At 48.0% G+C, this 24210-nt stretch overlaps 1 protein-coding gene across 6 annotated transcripts; it reads left to right on the plus strand.

Annotated features, from left to right (window-relative positions):
• The first annotated feature begins 3699 nt into the window (after nucleotides 1-3699).
• Nucleotides 3700-15799, plus strand: BRD2 (bromodomain containing 2). Of its 6 annotated transcripts, none has more exons than XM_047858129.1 (13): nucleotides 3700-4104; nucleotides 6687-8007; nucleotides 9657-9960; nucleotides 10579-10716; nucleotides 11235-11373; nucleotides 11505-11719; nucleotides 11821-12195; nucleotides 12706-12834; nucleotides 13134-13385; nucleotides 13513-13778; nucleotides 14298-14602; nucleotides 14825-14947; nucleotides 15052-15799. In XM_047858129.1, exons 2-13 carry the CDS (start codon nucleotides 7979-7981, stop codon nucleotides 15189-15191), a joined length of 2415 nt encoding a protein of 804 aa, XP_047714085.1. In that variant the 5' UTR covers nucleotides 3700-4104; nucleotides 6687-7978; the 3' UTR covers nucleotides 15192-15799. The 6 variants fall into 6 exon arrangements, with proteins under 6 accessions (XP_047714085.1, XP_047714086.1, XP_047714084.1 ...); XM_047858130.1 differs by lacking the exon at nucleotides 3700-4104 and adding an exon at nucleotides 5983-6085; XM_047858128.1 differs by lacking the exon at nucleotides 3700-4104 and adding an exon at nucleotides 6160-6292.
• Nucleotides 15800-24210: the final 8411 nt, after the last annotated feature.

Below are 24210 nucleotides of genomic sequence, written 5' to 3' on the forward strand. Positions count from 1 at the left end.
ACAAAGAGTATCGTCAGACAAGGTCCAAAGGCTTCACCACACTGCCAAAAATGTTCCTAGCACAAATAAGCATGACAACCCCTGATTAGTCATTCATTTAACAAACATGAAGTCCTTACTGGAGCCCTCTCTTGTTCTGGCCCCTCTTCACATTCTGTCGTTCTGTTTTTCCTTCTTGTCTGATGCTCTTTCATTGGTTCCACTTCCCATTCTGTTCCCTGCATGAGGATCTAACCCAAAGCTCAATCTTTGGCTCACAACTAAATTCTGTTTCACACTTCCTCCCTTATAAATCTCACCTACCTACATGACTGATTCAAACACCAATTCAAAGATGACTCCCAAATCAACCTTTCCTAATTTTTTTTCCTCCAGCTTCAATCCTAGATTTTAAACTACCTGCTGTGTCGAGCAACCAGAAAAACAGACCTGTTCCTATTCACAGGCAGACTGCCTGGGGTTCAAATCCCAGCTCTGATCACTTACTAAAAGTGTGACCACAAGTAAATTATCTAACATCTGTTGCTCCAGTTGCTTCATTTGATAAATGGGGGTGATAATAATAGTATCTACTTTATTAGGTTATATGAATTAAGGGTTAACATATGTATAACACTTATGACATTTCAAGTACTCAATAAATGTGAGCTATCACTGGTCTCATCTCCTTTCAACCCCTGACACTCGTATTTGGTGTTTATTAAAAGGTGCAGTGCTAGCCATTGGGAATGTAAAGATAGAGTTCTTACCTCATGACATAACATCGATCAAGTCATTGCTCCAAAACTTTCAGTGACTCCCCAGCTGGTCCAAACTTAATGGCACTGGAAATCCTTTACAATACTGTCTCAAATAAATTTATCTTCCAGTCTTCTCTCCTCTGACTCTACTTCTTATATATTCACATATATTTTACTCTGGCCAGATTGGACCACACTTCTCTCTGTGAAGATGACCTGGTTGTCCTGCTTCTGTCCTTCCCTCACACCATTCCAATTTCTAAATTATGAACTTGACAGCAATGATTATGTCTTACTACAATTATTTCCCCAATACTATGAATGATGCCCTGTAAACATGCACATTACAATCTTATCTAAGTTACACATTTAAGAAACATTTGCTCACTTTGTGAGACCTCACATTGGCCAGTTGCTGTGCCAGGAGCTGTGGGTATTTTGAAAAAAAGAATACAAGATGTCCCCGTTCTCAAGATCAAAGCCTAGTAAGGGAATCATGTAATCACATAAATACCATTCAACATGAACAGTGCAATCATAAGACCAAGGGACCCCAAAGAATGAGCAGTCAGCTCAATTTGGGAGGCAAGAATAGGCTTTTCAGATGATGGATTTGGGGCTTAGATGGATTGGAGAAGAGCTTATTCCGTGTACGAGAGCAGTATGTGTCAAATACAGAGACATAAAACAAAATGGTTGTCTGCGGAACAGTTCATTTATGGCTGGAGTATAAGGCCCAAGGGGAAGCGGCTAGACAGAAAGCTGGTGAACTTTCTGGTAAGCATAGGCATTCGGACTTTATCACATGGGCAATGAGGAATCAATATAGGGTTTAAACAGTAGCATATGGCCAGAGCTGTATTTTGGAAAGCTCACTCCTGGCAGTATTGTGGCAGAGGCAGAGAAGAAAATCTAAAGAGTACTGTTCAACAGAACTTTCTGCAATGATGGAAATGTTCTATCATTTCTGTTGTCCAATATGACAGCCACTAGCCACATGTGGTTAATGAGAATTTGGAATGCAGCTAGTGCAACCAAGGAACTGAGGAATTTAATATTAATTTAAATAGTAACATGTGCCTAGTGGCCATGTATTGGACACATACAGCTTTAGAGATAGAGAAATCAGTTAGGAACCTGTTGATGTAGCTCAGGTGATGGGTCTATAACAGAATGTGATTCAGTAAATACTTTAGAGGCAAAATGATAAGTCTAGTGGATATAAAGTTGTGGGGAAAAAAATCAAGAATGGGCTCCCAGATTCCAGGCTTTGTGACTGAATAGCTCCAATTGGCCAGGATAATACAGAAGATCTAGCATGCACAGATTGCATCAATCTGGAACTTGCTGACATCTCTGAGGGTTATCCAAGTGGTAATATTTAGTAGCAAGTTTAGTTCAGGAGTCTTCTGAACTCTGTAAAGATACACATTTGAGAGGCTTAGAGCCATTAAGTGAGATTACTCAGAGAAGATGAACAGAACTAGAAGCAAACTGAGGCAAAATCCTCACAAACATCAACCCATAGGAAGAGGCTAAAGAAGAGTCCACAAAGGAGACCAGAGAGGAGCAGTTGAACAAGTAGGAAAAGAAACAGGTGAGACTGGTAACAGAAATCAAGGGTGTAGAGAATTTCAGGAAGTATGATCAAATGTCAAATGTCTCATAGGCCAAGCAAGGTGAGAACTGAAAAGTGCATCCCGACTTTGCCAATTAGGACGTTCTTGGTGACATCTGCCAGAACAGTTTCAATAATGGAAGAAATGGGCTGAAGAGTGGGAATGGGGCTGAAAGGGGAAAATTTAGATGATATTTTCAGGTCTTGACTGTGCAGAGTAGCTCAGAGGCAAATAGTCTACAAGACAGATATTGATAAGGTTTTCTTTCCCTTTTTTTTTTTTTTTTTTTTTGAGGCTGACAAACCAGTAGAAGGGAGATGTTAAAAATGCCAGTGGGAATGAAAGATACCTTTAGAATAACAGATAAGGTGGACCAGGTCTAAAGAAAAGGCATTCTCCTGCAGGAGAAAATTCTCCTGCAGGTTGGCTCTTCTGTTCTGTTCTATCGGTAGAGAATAGGGGTTACGAAGATTTGAACCCACACATTGAGGGTCAAGGGGGAAATTACTGGCTATAAACAAATAAAAGGGCTGCTTTAGGTGGCAACAGAATCACCGTAACATCCTTGATTCAACATTGAGAGAATAGAGGACAAAGCCTTAGGAAAGAGTAGAAGAGTTTTTAACTTAAATGGTAGAGCATGGTAGATCATTCAAGAAGTGCATGAATGGTAAATCAAGAAAGAAGTGAATGCGATCAGAGAGCTGGTAAGTTTTAAGGAGTGGAGATTGGCAGGTCTCAGTGAAACGATGAAGTCTCGGTAGGTTCAGGGGAAATCAGAGGCTGTAAAGCTGCCGAACAAAATGCCCACATCCACAGTCCTCACTTCATCTCCCACCGGAGGCACCAAGGTGATAAACTCCCTTTCCCCTGGTCGAACTACTCTACACCCGCGGAAGGGCCCCACCCTGCAAGCCCTCACATCTCCAGGTCCAAGTTCCCACCGTCCTTCACGGACAACAGCCTGGCGGCGCGCGTTTCCGCTGGACTCTGTCCAGGACGAACTAAGCGGCACTTTACACCTGCCTAAAAGGAACCAAGTCAGGCCGCCCCGGGGCGCCCGGTGAGGCGGCCGGCGAGGCGGCCGGCAACGAGGGAGGAGCCGCCGAGGCCAGGGATTTGCGCGCCGCACCCGTTTCCGCTCCACCCGCAGCGCGCGCTCCCAGCACGGGCGAGGGAGCAGCGATGCCTGCGGACGCATGCGCTCTGCTGCTCCCTCCCGCGGTCTCCCGCGCTCCTTTCCCCTCCCCCAATCCGATCGCACCCTTGCGCCTGCGCAGTGGACGATCCCGGCTGCGGCAGCCATGCTGAACCCGTACGGAGAGGCTAGTGGGGGGGACAAGGTCGACGACAGCGGGATAGGAAGACGGGGATATGGAGAAGCAGCGCCATTAGAACACCATGGGTCTCTGGAGCTAGGCCAAGGCCATGGGGCCTCCTTGGTCCCTGGCGCGACCCCCAGAAACCTTCGGAAAACTGGTCCTCGTGGAGGGGGGCAAAGGGGGATGGCTGGCACGTGACCTGGGTCAGCCAATCTGGGTGTTGCTGACGTGGCGGCGCGGTCCCGATCATCTCCCCACCCCCCAGCTCCGTCGGGAAGGGAGGGGCTGGGGGTTACGCCCCCTCCCCCAACACAGCTTCAGTTTCCCGGGGGGGTGACACCCCGGATTACATCCTCCTTCCCCCTCCCCCCGCATCAAGCCGAGGGGAACGTGGGCTCCCCCCTGGAAGATTCCAGGTTCCAGGTGAGAAGGGGCCCTTGGGGGGCGGGGATGTTGCTGGTTATTTAAATGTTTAACCAGTGGTGGGGAGTCGGGGGGGGGGTAATTCTTGGGGTTCAGAGAAGAACCTAAGGGTGGGAGGGTTTGTCCTCCAAACAGTTTACAGCCAATGGGAGCTGGGGGGGGGGCGAGAGCGGGAGAGGGCCCCTCATATGGGGGAGGGGAATGGCCAACCTCATGCCTCCATACCAATTGGAGGGCAAAGGGGCGTGGGGGCGGTGTGTCCCCCCCAAACCATTCGTCCCCTGGGGGTAGAGGAGTCCAGAGCCAGGTGAGGCTTCCTTTTGACGGCCGGAGGGAGGGGTGACCTAGTGGGCTGAGGTGTGGGAGTGGTGAATGTATTTCCTACTCTTGGGATGTGAGTGGGCAACCCGGGTTGTGAACTGAGATTGTTTCCGGGCGCCCACTCCCTTTCTCTCCAGAGACTCTGGAAGGAGCATTTCTGTGCTTTTGTGTCAGCGGTAGGAAGCTCGCAGTCATCACATGGCATGCTGGAGGTTACGCTTCGAGTCGCTTATCGAATTTGTGTGCATTCACGTGGACACGGCCTGTGGAGCCTTCTGCACAAACCTTCGTTGCCTCGGTGGGGTCTTAGCTCAGCATGTTACCCCAGGCTGGGGAGGACTTACAGGCTGAAAGCTTGGGGTTCGCTTGAGAGCAGAAACCCAAACCCTAGGTGGGTGCTGGGAGGGCGGTAGAAAGCGTGGTCTGAGACAGGAGGGAGTGAGGCTTAGGACCTGGAATGATTTCACAGCTCACAAGGTTTCGGGTTTCTCTAGGGTGGCGTCTTTTGCCTCCTTCGTCCCTTCCCCCATTCCTGAACAGTTCTCTCCTTGTGTACTGCGGGGGAGGGAACGGAAAGGAGGGAAGAGTTACTTTTCCAAATTCCTGACTAGCTGTTAGCCTCCCCTGTGACTCATGTGGGGGAAGGGAGGATTGGGAGGGAGTGGGGAGCAGTGATTTTCCGGAATGCAGGAAAGTAAGCCAGAGTAAGGTCTGGCTGCCCTTTCGCTTTCGAAGACCCAGAATCTTCGCGACCTCCTAAATTTTTCTTCTCGGCTGGCCCCCTAATGGGCCTCTGCAAACTTGCGAGGCCTCGGCCGGAGAACTGCAGATTTAGGAGGCTGGGCCACTAGGGGGAGGGGAATGGGGGGGGAGGGGAGAAGGCCTCTGCAAAGTTGCTGTGTCATTGCCCTCCTTGCTGCAGCCACCCGCGCCAGCCCGCATGTACTTGTGGGGCCGAAGCCTGATCCCTGCGTGGGGGAGGGCGGTAGTAATAGGGGAAGAGGCTTCCTTCCCGGTGTGCACTTCCCCCCGCAGGGTTTGCCCGACTCGGGTGGTCGAGAAGACGTGAGATTGGCGGCCATTTTAGACGCAGTAACCGAGGTTAGGGCTCAAGAGCTACTGCGAAAGGAGGGAGGGTGATGTGGTTGGAGCGCAAGGACCTAGGCCCTCACGAGCTTTTCCGGGGTGGTGGCCTCTTATGTTCGTTGATTTACATTAATTTCATTTCTCAGATATGCAGTCTGTTTTCTATCTTGGTATCCAGAGAAGGGGAGATGGAGGGAGAGGGAGACCTCCCGCTCCAGCCCAGGTTGGGGATAATTCACTCCCATAAGGGGACGAGGGTGGGTGGGCCCAGAGATGGCTTGAGAGATCTTGGCCTCATTGTAATTCTGGCTCTTTATTCCTAAGTAGTCTAACCTTATTCAGGTAACTAGAGTGTGGGGAAGACTTGGTGGGTGGGTTGGGGGAGGGGGCGAGACTGAGCTCCCAAAATGGCTCCTGCCCCTCCTCGGAGGCGGACGGCCCAGGGGGGAGGGGAGGAGGGGAGAGAAGGAGGGGGAGGGCTAGTCTGAGCCGCTGCCGCCGCCTCCTCCGCTCGCCCTCCTCCCTGGCGCTGACCGATGGACCAGCCGCTCCGTGGGGAGGACTCCGGACCCTGGTGGGGGGATGGGGGAGCCCTGCCGCCCCCATGGCGGTGGGACCCTAATAGGGGGGTGTGGGCCTGCCCTCGGGGTTGGGGAGGGCCGGGAGCTTGGGGAAAGGTCTGAGCTCGCCAGGAGGGGGAGGGTGTTCACCCTGATTCGCCCCTCACAGGACTTGCTTTTTCCGCTCTGAGCCAGGCACCGGAATGAAGTTCAGGGAGGAGGTGGGTTTCGATTTCTAGAGTATATCGGTATGTTTGGAGATCTTTCTACCACTAAGGGCTGCCGGGATTTTGTCGAGCAGGCAGATACTTAATAGTTAAGGTATGAGCAGGGAGGGATTGGAGAGGTGCTTGGGTGCAAGTTTTGGAAACGTGTTCTAGATTTGGTTGTGTTGATAAGCCTTTGGGAGCCCAGATTGTTAGTGTTTTGCCTTTGTTTTTCGGTTTTTTGAACTGGGGAAAGACGGGGAGGCTTTTAATAATGCGGCAGGCCTGTATTTTTGATTGTGGAGTATGGGAACGGTAGATCCCTTCTTTGCTACTTCTGGGAACCCTTAGTTATTTGCCAGAGAAGCAGGCCGCGCGTTCTAAGATGGCGTCTTCTTCCTCATTTCAGATTCTTCACTGCAGCGGCGCCTCTGCCGAGAACAACAACCCGCCGGGCGTCCTGCGGCCACACCCTGGCGGGCCCAGGCTGGTTACGCCCACGCGGCCCCCTCCGGTCCGGTCGGTGTGGCCAATGGAGGAGCTACGAATGGCACGACCTGCCCGAGCTTGGCAGTCGCCGGTGGTACCGGGCTTGGACGCCTGGGAAGACTTTGTTGGAAGGGGAGGCGGGGAGAGGGTGCTGCACCCATGCCAACCTCTCTGTTTCCCTGGAGTCGCCGAACCACAGCGCAGCCAATTGGCTCAAAGATGTGGCGGGTTGCCTGTTCCCTATGGGTCTATGCGGCACTCTTCTGCCTAGTGACTGACACCTTGGAAATGAAGCTTATGACGTCATCGCTCCAGTCAACCAATAGAAAGCGCTCCCGCGGAGAGGTGTTCCTCCCCTTTCGACTCTGCTTCTTCACGCGCGTGAGCGAGCGTGCGCGCGCGAAGGGGGTGGGGGAAATCTCGAGCACGGTGGCGCGCATGAGCGACGAAGCTCCTCCTCCCTGCCTATATATAAAGGGCTGGCGCGGGGCTCGGCGGCGCCATTTCGCGCTGGAGTGGAGCAGCCTCTAGAACGAGCTGGAGGATTCTGCCTACTGATAGAGAGCCTTCGAGTCGTCGGGGGCCGCCATTGCAATCCACGTCCATCCGTTTGGAAATGGCCTTCGTCTCGGCCTATGACCGGCCCCGGCGGACAGTGCAGACCCCATAGAAGCCCCCGACGCTCCCCTTTTTCGGGCCCCGCCCAATCCTCGGAGTCTGTCCACCCCCTCTACTCCGCCCTCAAGAGGATTTCAAAGATGGAGGCGGCGGCTCCCTAAACCACTTTTCGTGTTCATCCGCCTCCATCCGAGATCGAAACGGGACCTCGTCCGCTGCGGGCAGTCCCAGCAGGAAGAGGGGATCCTTGCAGATCAACAACGGGCAATATTGACGACGGTGTCCGGGATTGGGGGCGTCCTAGTGTTTGAGGAGTCTGTCCCCCCTCGCTCGCCCGCCTCTGCTGAGGCCGCCGCCATTTTCTCACCGTCCGCCTCCCGCGGAGCGCGCCAAGCTGCTGGGAGCTCTCCGAGAAGCAGCGAAGAAGACTGTTTTCGCGCCGGCCCGGCGGGGGGGTTATCGCCTGGAGGGCCAAGGGCAGCGGCCCTCCACCCCCCCCGCACTTCCCGGGTTATGCTGGACCGGGCGGTAAGGGGAACCGAGGCCATCCGGACTTTTCGCGGCTGAGGGCAGTGCCGGTTCCCCGTCGTCAAGATGCTGCAAAACGTGACTCCCCACAGCAAGTACGTCCCCGCGATCCGCGTGTGGGAAGGGGACGTTGGGTTGCGGCACGGGAATGTGGGACGTCGGGTTCGGAGGGAGAACGGAACCGACTCTGGCGCGATGCTGTTTCGCGGCGCGACTGTTAGCTCTCGGGGGCTCGCGGGGGGGGGGGGGGGGGTTGGGTGGCGGTTTGGGAACGGTGGTAGACGGCCAGACACTGTGTATGGCGGGAGTATAGGTTGTCCATTTATACGTTAGTTTTCCCGCCGCGGTCCAATGGCGATGTAGCCCGGCAGAGCTAGGTTGGCAGCGTAATGTAATGGGAAAAGACGACGTTGAGTGGGTTGCCGGTCCTGCGGGTGGTGGGTCTGTCGTCTAACAACGGTTTGTCATAGGTCTTTTGGGGTGTTTCGTGGCCACATCTGATCTATAGGGTTGCCATGGTGATAGAGCCTCAGCCTGGCTACGGAGATTCCCACAGTAGGGTAGAGGGATTACTTTTGGCTATGGGTTGTTCTGTCCAGACTAGGTCATTGAATTTGTCTTTTAAGTGACCGGGTCAGTTTTGGGTCGGAGGTTTGCGTGCGTTTTGTTTGGAGGGGATGTTTTTGATAGCTTTGAGAGTTTCGTTTGGGCAAGAGGGTGGAGCTAAGGATTTTTTAGTCCAGCTCTGCGGATGTAAACAATGAGATCTCGGTGTAATGTCTCCAGTCTTAGGTCCTAGGGAAACACCGGGTCCTGAGGAGTACCAAAGAGTGTAAATTTGAATCGCTCTTGGCCACTGATTTCCAGAGTCTGGTGCTAGAGTGAGAGCCGTTAATTTTATTTTTTTGGCGGGGTCAGGCGTGTTCTATCACTCTTGGGCTGGAACTTGCTGACCTTGACTGGGGATTGGGCCGGCTCTGTATTTGAGTTCTTTGGGGGAAGGAGATGAATTTGAATAATTTCTGGGGTCTGGTAACTGTGTTTTTCCAGACTATGAAGTCTGACAAATGCTCCCTTCCTTGTCGGAAATTTTAAGTTGGTAAGGTTTTCCGTTAGGTTTTTGGTTCATTTTCTGCTTTAAACTAAGGAGAGCTTGTGGGAAGGATGGTGATCTCTTGTGCCCAGATAGATGGATTCTTAGGTGTTTCATCAGCATTTTATGAAATTTTCTCCCTGTTTTGTTCCCTTCCTCTTTTCTCTTTTCACCCGTTTCCCTCAGGCTCCTACCACCATGGCAACCACCTAGCCCCTAGTGAGGAGGAAGCTTGGGTTTTGAGCTTCTCAGCCCCACCCATTTTGCTTAAGTCCCATCCCCTAAAGCTTGTGGTGTTCAAATGCTATGCTGTGCTTTATCAGAAACCATTGGGAAGGGTTTTTTTTTTTCTCGTTTAAGTGGAAGTGCAGATGATAAGAGTTTTTCAAGAGTCCAGAAGGTGGGCTGGGAATAGGTGTACTAAAAATGGAGGAACTAGAAGTGGGGGGAGGTGGGACAAGAACAAAAGCTCCACAGACTGTTTGGATATTGGTTGCGGTTAAGAATAATTTCCATAAGTTTGATTACCTCTCACTAAGTTTCAAGCCTGGATTTATTGGGTGTATCGTGTAACTGGCTGCACTGAGTTTTGTTTTGTTTGGGTTTTTTTCCATGAAATTACTACATCTAATTATGTTTCCCATTTCACAGGCTCCCTGGGGAGGGGAATGCAGGGTTACTGGGGCTGGGCCCAGAGGCAGCAGCACCAGGGAAAAGGATTCGAAAGCCCTCCCTGTTGTATGAGGGATTTGAGAGCCCCACAATGGCTTCAGTGCCGGCTTTACAACTGACCCCTGCCAACCCACCACCCCCGGAGGTGTCCAATCCCAAAAAGCCAGGACGGGTTACCAACCAGCTGCAGTACCTGCACAAGGTGGTGATGAAGGCTCTGTGGAAACATCAGTTTGCATGGCCTTTCAGGCAGCCTGTGGATGCAGTCAAACTGGGTCTGCCGGTGAGTAGGGATGGGATATTGGAGTGGAGGGAGGTATTGGGAATGAAAAAGAATGTGTGTGAGTGGAGGTGGGCTGCTTAGTGTAGGTGCTGCGGCCCCTAGGGAGTTCCCATCTCTCTCTCTCTCCTGTAGGGCAGATAGCCACCAAATTTCTGGATTCTTGGTCCTTTGTGATTATTGATCCAATAGCTTGCTATCTTGGCATCTCTCATTGTGCCCTCCATGTGTCCTTCCTTAACTTTTGTGCCCTGGCTCCATTTTACAGATTCCCACCCCAGGTTGGGAGAGGACCACGGTGGCCAAAATTCTTAGCTTCTTCCTCTCCCTCATGCAGCCCATGGATAGCCAGCCCCAGAGGTAATGTCACAGGATGGGAAACCTTCCAGAGTTGGGAGGGAGGTGGGTGGTTAGAGAAGGGCACTAGGGGCCTCCCAGCGGGTGCTAAGAATCCCATTCCATTATTTTTCTGTCCTTAGTTTAATTGGGGCCGCAGTTTAGGGGACTACATACTTTGATGCATAGGGGGTGTGTATGTGTGTGTTTGCTGGGGTCAATGGTTTGCCTAGGAAAACCAGCATTTATCTTTCGGTGGTTCTGACCTAGCATTTCTTTCTTTAGGATTATCACAAAATAATAAAGCAACCTATGGATATGGGTACTATTAAGAGGAGACTTGAAAACAACTATTACTGGGCTGCCTCAGAGTGTATGCAGGATTTTAACACCATGTTCACCAATTGTTACATCTACAACAAGGTGAGTTTTTCTGTGTGTTTATTAGTGGATGGAGAGAGAATGATTCTGATATTGCTAGATATTTTGCTGGCATAATGTTTGTTTTTTACTGTGGAAGGTATTTTCAGAGTAGGGAGGATCTAGAAAATCTGAACTCTAAAGGATACCACTGAACACAAGTGATGTGGCTTCAGAGATGTAGTGGTAAAGGTTATTTAAGTAGAACATTTTCATATTTGGGGATGGTGGCCCTGTTTCTCAAAGAGAAACCTCCAGAGAGCTGAGTAGAGCAGAATCTATTCTCCTTGACGTTCTCATTCCCTTATTTTTTGAATTTTTTTCTTTACCGTGTTTTGAGGGACAGAATTGGGGAAGAACATGGAAATAAGTGGCCCAGTGTAGGTAATTTTCAGTACTTGATGACAGAGATGTCTGTCTGCGCAGGTGGCTAGTTTTGATACTTGGGGCTAGGAATTCCTCTCAGGAAAATGGTTTGTCTTTAGCTGGCATTTGAACCTTTCTGTTTGTGTTCCCTGTAGCCCACTGATGATATTGTCCTGATGGCACAAACATTAGAAAAGATCTTTCTACAGAAAGTAGCATCGATGCCACAAGAGGAACAAGAGCTTGTGGTGACCATCCCTAAGAACAGCCACAAGAAGGGGGCCAAATTGGCAGGTAGGAAGAGTGGCAGGCAGTTTTGCTAATGGAGACCAAAAGACAGAGAAGGTAATAGAACTAATCTTTTTATTACTTTTTTTTTTTTTTTTTTTTTTTTTTTTTTTTTTTTTTTTTTTTTTTTTTTTTAGCACTCCAGGGCAGTATTACAAGTGCCCATCAGGTGCCTGCTGTTTCTTCTGTGTCTCACACAGCCCTATATACTCCACCACCTGAGATACCTACCACTGTTCTCAACATTCCCCATCCATCGGTCATCTCTTCTCCCCTTCTCAAGTCTTTACACTCAGCTGGACCCCCGCTCCTTGCAGTCTCTGCAGCTCCCCCAGCCCAGCCCCTTGCCAAGGTAACAGATCTGTGGAGTTCTTTTGGGCGTTGGGAAGGGAAAGGACTCGGATGAGGTGGACCCTGGGGTAAAAGGCTCCCATCTTGTGTTTTTTTCTGCAGAAAAAAGGCGTAAAGCGGAAAGCAGATACTACCACACCTACTCCTACAGCCATCCTGGCTCCTGGTTCCCCAGCTAGCCCCCCTGGGAGTCTGGAGCCTAAGGCAGCACGTCTTCCCCCTATGCGTAGAGAGAGTGGCCGCCCTATCAAGCCCCCACGCAAAGACTTACCTGACTCTCAGCAACAACACCAGAGTTCCAAGAAAGGAAAGCTGTCAGAACAGTTAAAACATTGCAATGGCATTTTGAAAGAGTTGCTCTCTAAGAAGCATGCTGCCTATGCCTGGCCTTTCTATAAACCAGTGGACGCTTCTGCTCTTGGCCTGCATGACTACCATGACATCATTAAGCACCCCATGGACCTCAGCACTGTCAAGGTACCCACTGCATGGGGCAGATGGGATGCTCAGGCAGTGATTGGAACTTTGGGCTCAATAAAACAATCGGTCACTTATGGGCATACAGCAGTCTTGATTCTTGGTATTTTATTTTTTACAAAATGGTAATGGAGCAGAAGGCTAAGTACTTGATAATTGAGTTTGTATTTCTTGGAGTTTCAAACTGTATGATGAGTTCTGTCTTTAGATCAATCCTATCCATGTACGTTTAAGTCCTACTTCGGAGCATTGGGTTAGGGGAGTATGGGGTTGGAAGGATAGTCAGAGGCCACTCACCCCTATCACTTAGAAATGGTTTTTTTTCTAGATGTAGACATTTCTTCAACCCACCCAAATTTCTTTGACTTCAAACTTGAACCCCAGGGCATAGATCTTTAAGGTCATCCCTATTGTGCTCTCAAGAGAGGGCTACTCTTGTGGTGTCTGGGGTTGGCAGGGAAAGGTGAGTCTCCCTGCCTGTGCAGCTTCTGATGCTGCCTCCTTCTGCAGCGGAAGATGGAGAATCGTGATTACCGGGATGCACAGGAGTTCGCTGCTGATGTGCGGCTTATGTTCTCCAACTGCTATAAGTACAATCCCCCAGACCACGATGTTGTGGCCATGGCAAGAAAGCTGCAGGTGAGTGGCACAATTGAAATTTGAAGAACAAATGGGTCTGGGCAGAGGTTTTGTCATTTGCTACACAACCTCATTATGAGGATCTTTCAGTATGCATTGTTAACAAACTGGAACTATACCAACTACGTCACTAATTGGCTGGGTATAATCAGGGCACAATTTGCTGACTGAGTGGAGTCTGCTTGGAATTCTCTTTTCCTCTCTGCCCCTCCCTCACGTGTGCCTTCTCTCTCAAATATACTCAAAATTCCAGGGCACAATTCACTAGCATGGTTTTGAATGTGCTTTTTTACTCCTAGGATGTATTTGAGTTCCGTTATGCCAAGATGCCAGATGAACCACTGGAACCAGGGCCTTTACCAGTCTCTACTGCCTTGCCACCTGGGTTGGCCAAATCCTCTTCAGAGTCCTCCAGCGAAGAAAGTAGCAGTGAGAGCTCTTCTGAGGAAGAAGAGGAAGAAGATGAGGAGGATGAAGAGGAAGAAGAAGAGAGTGAAAGCTCAGACTCTGAGGAAGAAAGGGCTCATAGATTGGCTGAACTACAGGAACAGGTATTTTGTCACTATAATCCGTTTATTTTGTAAGACATTGGTGCCCTGTTTTTGCCCTTTTTTTCCTTTAACTCCTTTTGATTCTACTTTATTTTTCCCATGGTGCACCTGATTCTTTTTTCTCCAGCTCCGGGCAGTACATGAACAACTGGCTGCCCTGTCCCAAGGCCCAATATCCAAGCCAAAGCGGAAGAGAGAAAAAAAAGAGAAAAAGAAGAAACGGAAGGCAGAGAAGCATCGCGGCCGAGCTGGGGTTGACGAAGAGGACAAGGGAACTCGGGCACCTCGCCCATCTCAGCCCAAGAAGTCCAAGAAAGCAAGTGGCAGTGGGGGTGGCAGTGCTGCTACACTAGGTCCCCCTGGCTTTGGACCTTCTGGAGGAAGTGGCACCAAGTAAGTTCTGAGAGGGTGAGAAGCAGAGATGGGCTTGGCTATTTCTGTAATCTCCAGGGGAGGATGCTTTCTCCCACTCCTTGCCGAGTTTTATCTAACCCAGAGGGCAGCACAGCTTTTCTGTAAGTGGTCAGGTGTAACAAACAGATTTTTGTCTGGTGTCATGCAGAAGAAGCAGCCAAAGACCACATGGAAGCATAGGTATGACTGCGCCAATAAAAGTTTACTTGCACAAAACAGTTGGCAGGCCTGATTTGTTCCCTAGTTAGTCTGTTCCTTTTCTCCATACCAGTCTATACAATTTTTGTTTTCCGCAGTGGTGTGTGTTAGTAGTGTTTTAGGGAGCAAAAAGATGGATTCGGGCCAGTATACCAATGTCTAGTTCTCAAAGCCCAGATTAAATGTAAAATGCTTGGCCTGTATAATTCCGAAAGAGAGTTTGGATTCCTGAATTGGACAGTGGGAATGTGTTGGGAGTTAGTGATGCTTCCCTAATTGACAATTTTTTTTTGCCTGTAGACTGCCCAAAAAGGCCACAAAGACCGCTCCACCTGCCCTGCCTACAGGCTATGATTCAGAGGAAGAAGAAGAAAGCAGACCCATGAGTTACGATGAAAAACGGCAGTTGAGTTTGGACATCAACAAATTACCTGGGGAGAAACTGGGTCGAGTTGTGCACATAATCCAGGCCAGGGAGCCTTCTTTACGTGACTCAAACCCAGAAGAGATTGAGATTGATTTTGAAACCCTCAAGCCATCCACGCTTCGAGAGCTTGAGCGCTATGTCCTTTCCTGCCTAAGAAAGAAACCTCGGAAGCCCTATAGTGAGTATGAAATAAATTGTACCACATTAATCTAGTAATCCTCATGTAGTTGGAGAAGGGGTAGTGAGCCGGGTATGCTTGATGCACTTATGATTGTCCACTTCCAGGGAGGCGGGATATGTTTGTCACTTCCTGCTCTCCAAGAAAGGAACTTGAGAACAACACTAGGTGCACTACAACTAGATACTTGCAGTCTTAGGCCTGAAATGTTTCTTTTTCTAGCCATTAAGAAACCTGTGGGAAAGACAAAGGAGGAGCTGGCTTTGGAAAAGAAGCGGGAACTAGAAAAGAGGTTACAGGATGTTAGTGGGCAGCTCAATTCCACCAAAAAGCCCCCCAAGAAAGGTGAGTATCCTGAAAGCTAGCACAAATTTGCTATATTCCCCTCTAGTCTTCTTGATAAATGGAGATCAGACTTCAACTCTTTAACCTTCAACCTTATTCTGCAGCAAGTGAGAAAACGGAGTCCTCATCGTCGGCACAGCAAGTAGCAGTGTCACGCCTCAGCGCTTCCAGCTCCAGCTCAGATTCCAGTTCCTCCTCTTCATCATCCTCTTCTTCAGACACCAGTGATTCAGACTCAGGCTAAGGGGCCAGGCCAGATGGGGCAGGAGGCTCCGCAGGACCGGACCCCTAGACCACCCTGCCCCACCCTTTCCCCCCCTTGCTGTGACACTTCCTCATCTCATCCCCCTCCCCCCCACTGTAGGAGAGCTGGCTCTGCACGGGGGAGGGGTGCAGGGACATTTACTGAAGGAGGGACATAAATGGACAAAATAAGATTGAGTTCCCAGCCACATTGAGAGTGACCTCTTGGGCTTAGAGCCCCATTCAAAATGACTGGGGTGGGGCAGGGGTACAGGGTGGGAGTGGGCAAAGGCCCTGATACGGGGTTACCTGAGGCCATAGCTGCCCTGTTCACTTGTAAAGGCCCTGTTTTGAGGTTGTTTGTTCTAATTTATTTTAAGCTAGGTAAGGCTGAGGGGTGTGGGGCCATGGTCCCCTCAGCCTCCATGGGGAGGGAAAAAGGGGGAGCTCTTTTTTTACGTTGACTTTTTTTTTTCTACTCTGTTTTCCCTTTTCCTTCTGCTCCATTTGGGGCCCCTGGGGGTTTCAGTCATCTCCCCATTTGGTCCCCTGGATTGTCTTTCTTTGTCTGTTGATTCTAACTTGTAAATAAAGAAAATATTATTCAAATTTTGAGTTACCTTAATAGCATTTGCTTTTGTAGTGTTACAAAAGGAGAATGATATAATTGAGAAATTTGAGGAAAATATTGCTGAGGTGACAAAACAGAAGAGCCCTCCTGTAGTTGGATTGTCTCTTAGTTTTTAAACCAGGTTGGCTGTTCCTGTGGTAAATTCATCTGCTTTTTGTAAAGTAATCCTTGGAAATAATCTTCATAGGTTTAGAACTCAAGATAGGTTCTGAGGTTTTCCTCTTTAGTGTTCTATGTGGATTATTTCCTGAACACAAACCAAATGTAAACGGAATGGATGGTAGCCAATGGCAGGTATTTTTTTGTATTCTGCATCTGACTTGAGAAGGCAGTTGTGCTTGCTTTTGAAATTTTCTCCTTACCCTCAAATTCCAGATTTACAGAGCCCTGCAGTTTATTAATAAAATGCAATCCAGCAATTTTTGCCAAATTCAGATGATAAAAACTCTTCAGGGTATCTGGGTGGCTCAGTCAGTTGACCATCCAACTTCAGCTCACATCATGGTCTCCTGGTTCATGGGTTCAAGCCCCATGTAGTCCACTTCAGATTCTGTCTCCCTTTCTGACCCTTCCCCACGTGGCATGCACTACTTCCCCCCCCCCCCCCAAAAAAAACATTAAAAAAACTAAACCTCCTTAAATTTAATGCCCTGTCTTAATGAGAGACTGTATATATAGTTCAGGGTACTGTGATACATGGGTTCTGGAACCACAAAAGTAAAAGACCTTTATAGCTTAGTATAACAGACCATCATAGCAAACTTGATGTAAGGTCTGGATGTTAATGTAAAGAAAATGGTCTATTCTCCCATAAGTGTTGCCAGAAACAAGGTGTAGGGTATAATCTGGTTTGGAGAAGGTAGAGAAGATTTTGGAAGCAAATTGAACTATAGCAAGGGGTTTTCCACCCTTACCACCTACTAGTCTCCAGTAAAGCTTTCTTAAAATACTGTAATAATTTCGGGATACTGTCTTCATGAATTCTCATTAAATTGGGGTTTGGGCAATGTTTGGAAGTTCAGGAGACAGTGATGCACAAGTTAGGGTTGAGAACCACTTTTTAAGATTTTTGGAAAGCCCTTAGTTTAAAGGAGAGGAGACCCCTGATTTGGCCTTTAGCCAACTTAATTGTGGAACTCAGTAAGTCTGGATTTCTTTGAGCTCTGGTTCTCATGAGGAGTGATAGAAAAGATTTGGGAAATTTGGACACTTGTTTTTTAATGTTTATTGTGAGAACATGAGCAGGGGAAGGACAGAATCCCCAGCAGGCTCTCGTGCTCCTGGTGTGGAGCCTGACATGGGGCTTGATCTCACGAACTGAGATCATGACCTGAGAGCCAAAATCAAGAGTTGGAACTTAACCAACTGAGCCACCCAGGCACCCCTGGACATACTTTTTTATTGGCTTATTTTTGAGAGGAAGTGGGGGAGGGGCAGAGGGGGAGACAGAATCCCAAGCAGGTTCCATGCTGTGCTGTCAGTGCAGAGCCCAACATGGTGCTTGAACCACGAGATAATCACCTGAGCCAAAATCCAGAGTAGGACACAACTGATAGAGCCACCCAGGAAGCTCTGAATGTTCTTAATAAAGTTTGTTGTGGAGGTAGGATAGGAATTAAATCTAAGAAGGAATAAATAAACATTGAGATGATGGATGTCTATATGTGCAAGATTACATCTTGTTTCAAAAATACAAGGTTTGAGTTGGATTAGTTTGGGGGAGGCTAGTTGCAGAATCTTAAGGCAGTATGGCTGCATCCCCTTCTGTGCATGTACTCCTAAGACTTTTATTATAGTCTGGGAAAATGAATTTTAACCATCAAAAGGTGAGTTTCCAACGTAGTGTCTTTGGTGGTACCTTAGTATACCTCAACCTAAACTGAGAACACCACTAAAGGCAGTTAAGCAAAGGGGAGGGAGCTCATTGCCTGGATTGCAGAACAGCCAGAGATAGACCTGCGTTAACACCTCCCACCCTGCCACATTGGGCCATTTGCAAACGTGTATGGATTTCCCAAGACTCAGGTTTTTGATAATCCTTGCTGTGGTCCCTGACCTTTGCTTCAGTTTGGGCCATTCTGTCCTTTGATTTACTTTTAACCTTAGATTAATTTACTGATCCAAGCCCCAGGTGTACTCTATCCCATAGTACCCTTTCAGCATGTTATTAAATTTCAGGAGTCAGATTGAGTGCTACCTTGGTTGAAATTCCTGTCTTCCAGCATAACCGATCTCCAGCCTGACTAGAGGGACATAAACGTGGAGCCTTCCTGTGGGTGTTCCTCCCGTGCTCTTCCCAGTTCTTGAAGCCATGGATTCTACTGCCTCTAATGGCTCCTGTGGGAGCTTTTATTCAGTCAACATTTTCTGGACTCCCCGGCTTGCCTCTTATTTTTCAATAAACTATTAGGTCAATAGACCTAGACACTGCCAAAGTCGGGTGATGTGGGGTGAAAATAGAGAACAAGCCCTGCCTGCCTTCACGAAGCTTGCTCTGTCAATAGAGTTGAATTACTAACTCTCATGGTACATGGTGCTGATGGGCTCCAAGATAAGGGCATGACAGTCGTCCCAGACACTTAATCCTTACTGTATGCCACTGGTAGGGAACTGATCTGATGTTTCGATGATCTCACATCTTTGCTTCTTTCCCCTTTCCTGGATCATAAGCTTAGTTCAAGCTCTGCAAAATCCTGCTAGCTGATCTCCAGCACTGAATGGGATAGCTTGCTGGCCCCCTAGTTTATGGGGGTGGGGACAACATTAGGCAACAAATGAGGTTTGTTTTTTGTTTTTTTGTTTTTAATGTTTGTTTTTGAGAGTGCAAGCAGGGGAGGGGTGGAGAGAGGGAGACAGGATCTGAAGCAGGCTCTGCGCTGACAGGCTGACAGCAGGAGTCTGATGTGGGGTTTGAACTCAAACCGCAAGATTGTGACCTGAGCTTAAGTCGAATGCTCAACCAACTGAGCCACCCAGGTGCCCCCAATCACAGTTTTTAAGAAAAACTGTAAGTACTTCTAGCCCCACAATATGCAAAGATTTGTAAAAAGCCTAGAGGGTGTTTATCTGAGAGATCTCTAAGCTCAGATCCATTTTGACATCTCAGAAGGATGAGAAGTGTTGTGCTGTTTCCAGGAGGAGGGGAAACAGGCAGAACATTGCCCAAAGAAAAAATAGTGGAGATAAACTGCAGAATGCTGAAGCAGCATGAATGAAAGGGTGAGTGCTTCCAGGTAAGACCAGAAGGCAGAGCTAGACCAACAGGCAGATCATTTAGGCCACAATAAAGATGTGAAATTTTATCCTAAAGGCTTTAATTATAGCTCACATTTATTGAGCACTCACTATGCCAAACAGTATACTGAAAACAACTCATTTTGTCTTCATTATGTCCGATGAAGTAAGTCTAATCTCCATTTAACAGATGAAGAAATGAGGCACAGACAGCTTAAGGAACTTGCCCTAAGTTGCAGCATGAGCTAGTGAGTGCTAAGGTGGGAATCGAACCCAGCAATCTCTGGCTCCAGGAACTACTACCCTCGAATTCCAATACTGTGGGCTGGTGAAGTGCCAGGAGACACATCTTTTGAATAAATTGCAGCAGGAAGAACCATGTTGGGTGGGTGGGGCATCAAGAAGGAATGAAGAGTGATTATTTAGAAAGCAGTTCCTATAAGAAGATAGAGGTTTGGAGTGGAGAGATGGCAATGTAGGTGAAGAGAGTGGAAAAATGTGAAAACTATGTAGGAGATAAAAATGGATGGGATCGTTCTCCACACACCACAGGAAGAGCAGAGTCATGGAAGTTTCACAGTTCGTTGACTAAAGGCATGCCACCTGGCTGACTGGCAGGAGTGAAGGAAACCAACAAGGCTGCCCCAGCACCTGGAGTTCAGAGGCACGTGTTGCCAGTCACGGAGGGTCTTTGGCGCCCCCTGGTGAGCATGATACCCATGACTTACTCCTGAATATTTCAGGTATTCTTGTGGCCACCCTCCCATCTTTCTGTTCTTTCCTTCTTACTTTCCTATACTTCAGGTCTTGAAACATGAACTACACCTTATGACACAGAGGTCCTTGTCTCCCTTGACCTCTGAAGCATCCCATGTGGCTTCCCCTGGCTCTCCTACTTTTCAGACAGCTCCTCTTTTCTTCTCAAAAGCCTACCTCAGCCAACAACTGAGAAGTTGTTGTCCCTCACGTTACCTTGCTTGGTCCTCTTCTCCTTTATTTGCACAACATTTCTAGGCAATTTTACCCATTCTTCTGGAGGCAATTCCCACCCATAAAATCTGTTTCTGTCCAGACCTTGCTCCAAAGCTCCAAGTCTGTTCTCAGCTGCCAAATGGCAATGTCCTGGGGGGCTCCTGGCACTTGGTACATGTTCCAAAGAGATCCCATCTTTTCCCACACACGCACCTCTGTGAGTTATCTATTTATGTATCAAGCACTCCTAGAGAACTCACTAATGTGCCAGGCACTTACGAGTGCCTTTACGGTCAAGTCCTCACAAGAACACCATGAGTTAGGGTACCCATCACCCTTTCGTAGATGAGGACACTGAGGCTCAGAGCTACTCAGGAACAGTTGCACAGTAAATAAGTAACAGAGCCAGGATTATTAATGTACCATCATTCTCCCAGTCACTGGAGCCAGAGCCCCAGTGATCTAGATCTAGATCTAGATTTCTCCCCCTCACTCTCCTCCTCTGTTCATCCGTCAAGGCCTGTTGACCCTTCCTCCATCACTTCTCTCCTATCAGTGCCCCTGTGAGGCTGATCTTTCACAAATCTCTGCTCACTGGTTTTCTGTCCACAGTCTCATTTTCATCGTATCCATCCCCCACAATGTAGCTGCCAGAGAGATCTTTCAGAAAAGAAATCTGATCATGTTGCTTATTATTACCCTTCAGGTTTAAACTCCTTTGCAAGGCCTCTATCTAACCCTTGTGACCTCTACAAGGTTATATTTCTCATTTTCCCTCTCTTGAACTCTGTACTCAACTCAGAGCAAAAGATAGGCCTTCCCAGATTCTCCCATGCTGCTTAGCACCATCGGGCCTTGGCACACGCTGTCTTCTCTGCCCGGAATATCCTCTTTTCCCTATCAGCAAATCACACATAATTTCGAAGAGCAACTTGTTCCCTCCGCTATAAAGACCTTTCTGACTGTCCCTCCACCTCCCATGATACATACACACAATTTCCAAAGGACCTCATTGAGCTTCTGACTGTGCACTACCCACCTCCAATCCAACCACAGCCCTGTCTCCAGACTCCAGTGGGAGTGTCTGGCGTTGAGTTAAAGTGGCCTCTCTATTGTAGCTGATCTGCTCATCAGCCTTGGAGGGAGGACTCTCCCTATGAACAATTAGACAACTTCAGTTTTTCAGTTCACACTTAAGCGCTTCCTTCCTCCTCAGTTTTACCCCCTATGTCTCTTACACCTCCTTTGTGAGGTGGGAACTGTGTCTTGTTTGTTTGTTTGTTTGTTTGTTTGTTTTAAGTAAGCTTCACACCTACTGCAGAGCCCAATAGGAGGCTCGAACTCACGACCCTGAGATCAAGACCTGAGCTGAGATCAGGAATCAGACACTTAACCACCTGAGTCACCCAGGCGCTCCTGTGTCTTGTTCTTTATAACCTTAACCTGCCCAGTGCCTGGGGAAATAATTTACATATAAGCATAAATGATGGTTAAACTACCTCTTGGCATTTGCAGCCATCCCAGGTACCTCAGCACAGATCCCAACAAGAGGATCATCGGCTCTGCCGTGGGGCTGGCAGGCCTGGGAGCTGAGGTTGAGACGGGCGTATCACCAAGGTGTGGTAAAAGTAGGGTAACCAGCCACCCCTGGCTTATCCAGGACTGAGAAGTTTTAGCTATAAATAGGGGGAAATCTCAGGCAAATTGGGACAAGTGGTCACCTCATAAATGGGAGACAAAATCACTCTGGCCATACAGGGAGATAGTAAGAGCTAACATACTCTAGGCATTTTCTATTTTCCGAGCCCTGTGCTTATTACGTTACATACATCGTCTCATGATTCCTACAACATATAATGCTTTATCATTAGATTCTATTATGCCCACTTAATAGAAGAAAAAGCAGAGGCTCACAGAGCCTGAACTTGGCCTGAATCATGGGTTCCAAAGTCCATGTTTCTCTGCTATCCCGTGTTGTCTCGGGATTCCATCAACCACTTTCTCCCCTTATGCCCACCGTGCCAGCAGACCCCTCTCCCTGAGGTACCAGGCCTGTCACTTGCAGTGAGGCCTCACGTCAACCTAAGGTGGTCAAGATAAGCGTAGTTCTTTGTGCAAGTGAGAAGAGCTAGGAAACATTCATACATAATATTCCTCGCTTGTGTTTACCAAACGAGGACATAGCTACTCTCATCAGGTAGGCTAATGTAGGATTTGAGGTTGGAGTAGAAAAGGAATTTATTCTCCAGGGATAAGAATTTTTGCCAGGTGTTGGTTTGAAAAAGGAGTGTTGCTGAAGTACTCTTCTATCAGTTCAACTGTCAGACCTCAGAGAGTCAGCTTCTGTTACGATTTCTGAGACCATGACAATGTAACAGGATTCAATCAACGAATACTTTGTCCTCTTCTGCCCCCGGCAGTGTGTATGTTGGAACTGGCTTCCCCATTCAGGCAGGTTGTGGAGACAGAGAGTTCCTCCCAAAATGATTATTACCTCTCCTCCTGCCTAGTCTTTGCTTCTCACCCAGAGTTGCTACAAAAAGGAGACAGTTTTGCTTATCCCTTTTCTTCTCTCTCAAAAAGACAAAAACAAAGACAAACCCAGTTTTTAAGGTTTCCTAAGTTTGCATGTATGCTTTTTTTAAAAAATTTTTTTAAATCTTTAATTTTGAGAGAGAGAGACAGAGACAGAGTGTGAGTGGGGGAGGGGCTAAGAAAGAGGGAGACACAGAATCTGAAGCAGGCTCCAGGCTCTGAGCTGTCGGCACAGAGCCTGGCGTGGGACTCGAACTCATGAGCCGTGAGATCATGACCTGAGCTGAAGTTGGATGCATGTATGATTTTAACTCCAACTCCAGGGAAATCAGAGCTGAAAAGTTACTAAGAGAGGGCCAGCAAGTCCTGCATCCCTGTCAGAGGGGACCTTCATGCCCTTTAATGGGACACAGAATGATGGGTGTTCTCCCAGATCCGTGGTTACCATGACATTGTGTTCTATGTTCTTGATTTGAGAAAGAACAAACACTACTCAATCCTCCTACACCCTTTGGTTTCTGTGTCAGGTTTCTGGTTCACCTACTGCCTTCCATAAAGAGTTCTCCTTACTTGGCCCCCAGTTCCCTGGGATCTATTCAGTGACCTGGTGCTGAGACTGGCCATGACCCTCTGCTTAGATTTCTTCCCCTTAAAATTCTGCATCCTTTTCTGGACTTCATTCCAACCACAGCGACCAAAGCTACTGATCTGCTGTTCTTGAATGCATCTCCCCCCACTCAGCCTGACTCCCCAGTATCCTCCTGCTTTTCCATCGTTGTCTGGTCTTGCAAATAGACCCTGCAGAACCCCACAGTGATTTCACCAAAGGTTTGGCCAGAATTAAAAGTTGAGTGCAGAGAGAACACTGAGCAGCAAGGGGGCAACTTGGGGGTGGAGAGGCTGGTTCTGAGAGCAGTTCTGTGGGTAGGGGGTCTGCTTCCAAATATGGGAGAAAAACAAAACAGAAAAAAACTTGCTTCTACAGAGTCTTCGAGAAAGCCAGGGAAGGAAAATTGACACTTGCTGGCTCTTGCTAACTGCCAGGTATTTTGGCAGGTACTTCCCTTGTCAGTCCCCACAACATCTCTATCACACATGCATTATTGTTCTTATTTTAGAGATGAGGAAACTCTGACTTAATGTGAAGAAGATCACATTAGCTAGTGAGACAGGATAAGGCTAATTTCAAAATTTATGTTCTTTCTTCTATACCAAAGGATTGGGGTTATAGTCTGGATATAAGCAAGAAAGGAATTCACAGGTGAAATTTAGAAAACATCCAGAAAAAACATCCAGATAGTAACTCCACTAATCTAAACTGAAGAATAAGGCTAGAGGTACACACACACACACACACATACACACACCACACCACACAAATTTCTATCTATCTATCTATCTATCTATCTATCATCTATATATCTATATCTATAACTATATCTATATCTGCTGTCATCTATCATATCTGTATCTTTTTCAATGTAGTTTTTCCCCAGTGTTTCTCCATGAGGTAGAAAATTAATTTTTTCACCAAACCCAAGGAATTGAGTTTAACTCAAGAATTACTAGGAAGTGTGAAGACACCCAGACGAAATGAAACCACCTTGTTCCACAAGTATAGATGAGGGAATTCCCAGTGTTAGCTTTT

The sequence above is a fragment of the Prionailurus viverrinus genome, chromosome B2 (assembly GCF_022837055.1).
Source record: "Prionailurus viverrinus isolate Anna chromosome B2, UM_Priviv_1.0, whole genome shotgun sequence".
NCBI lineage: Eukaryota > Metazoa > Chordata > Mammalia > Carnivora > Felidae > Prionailurus > Prionailurus viverrinus.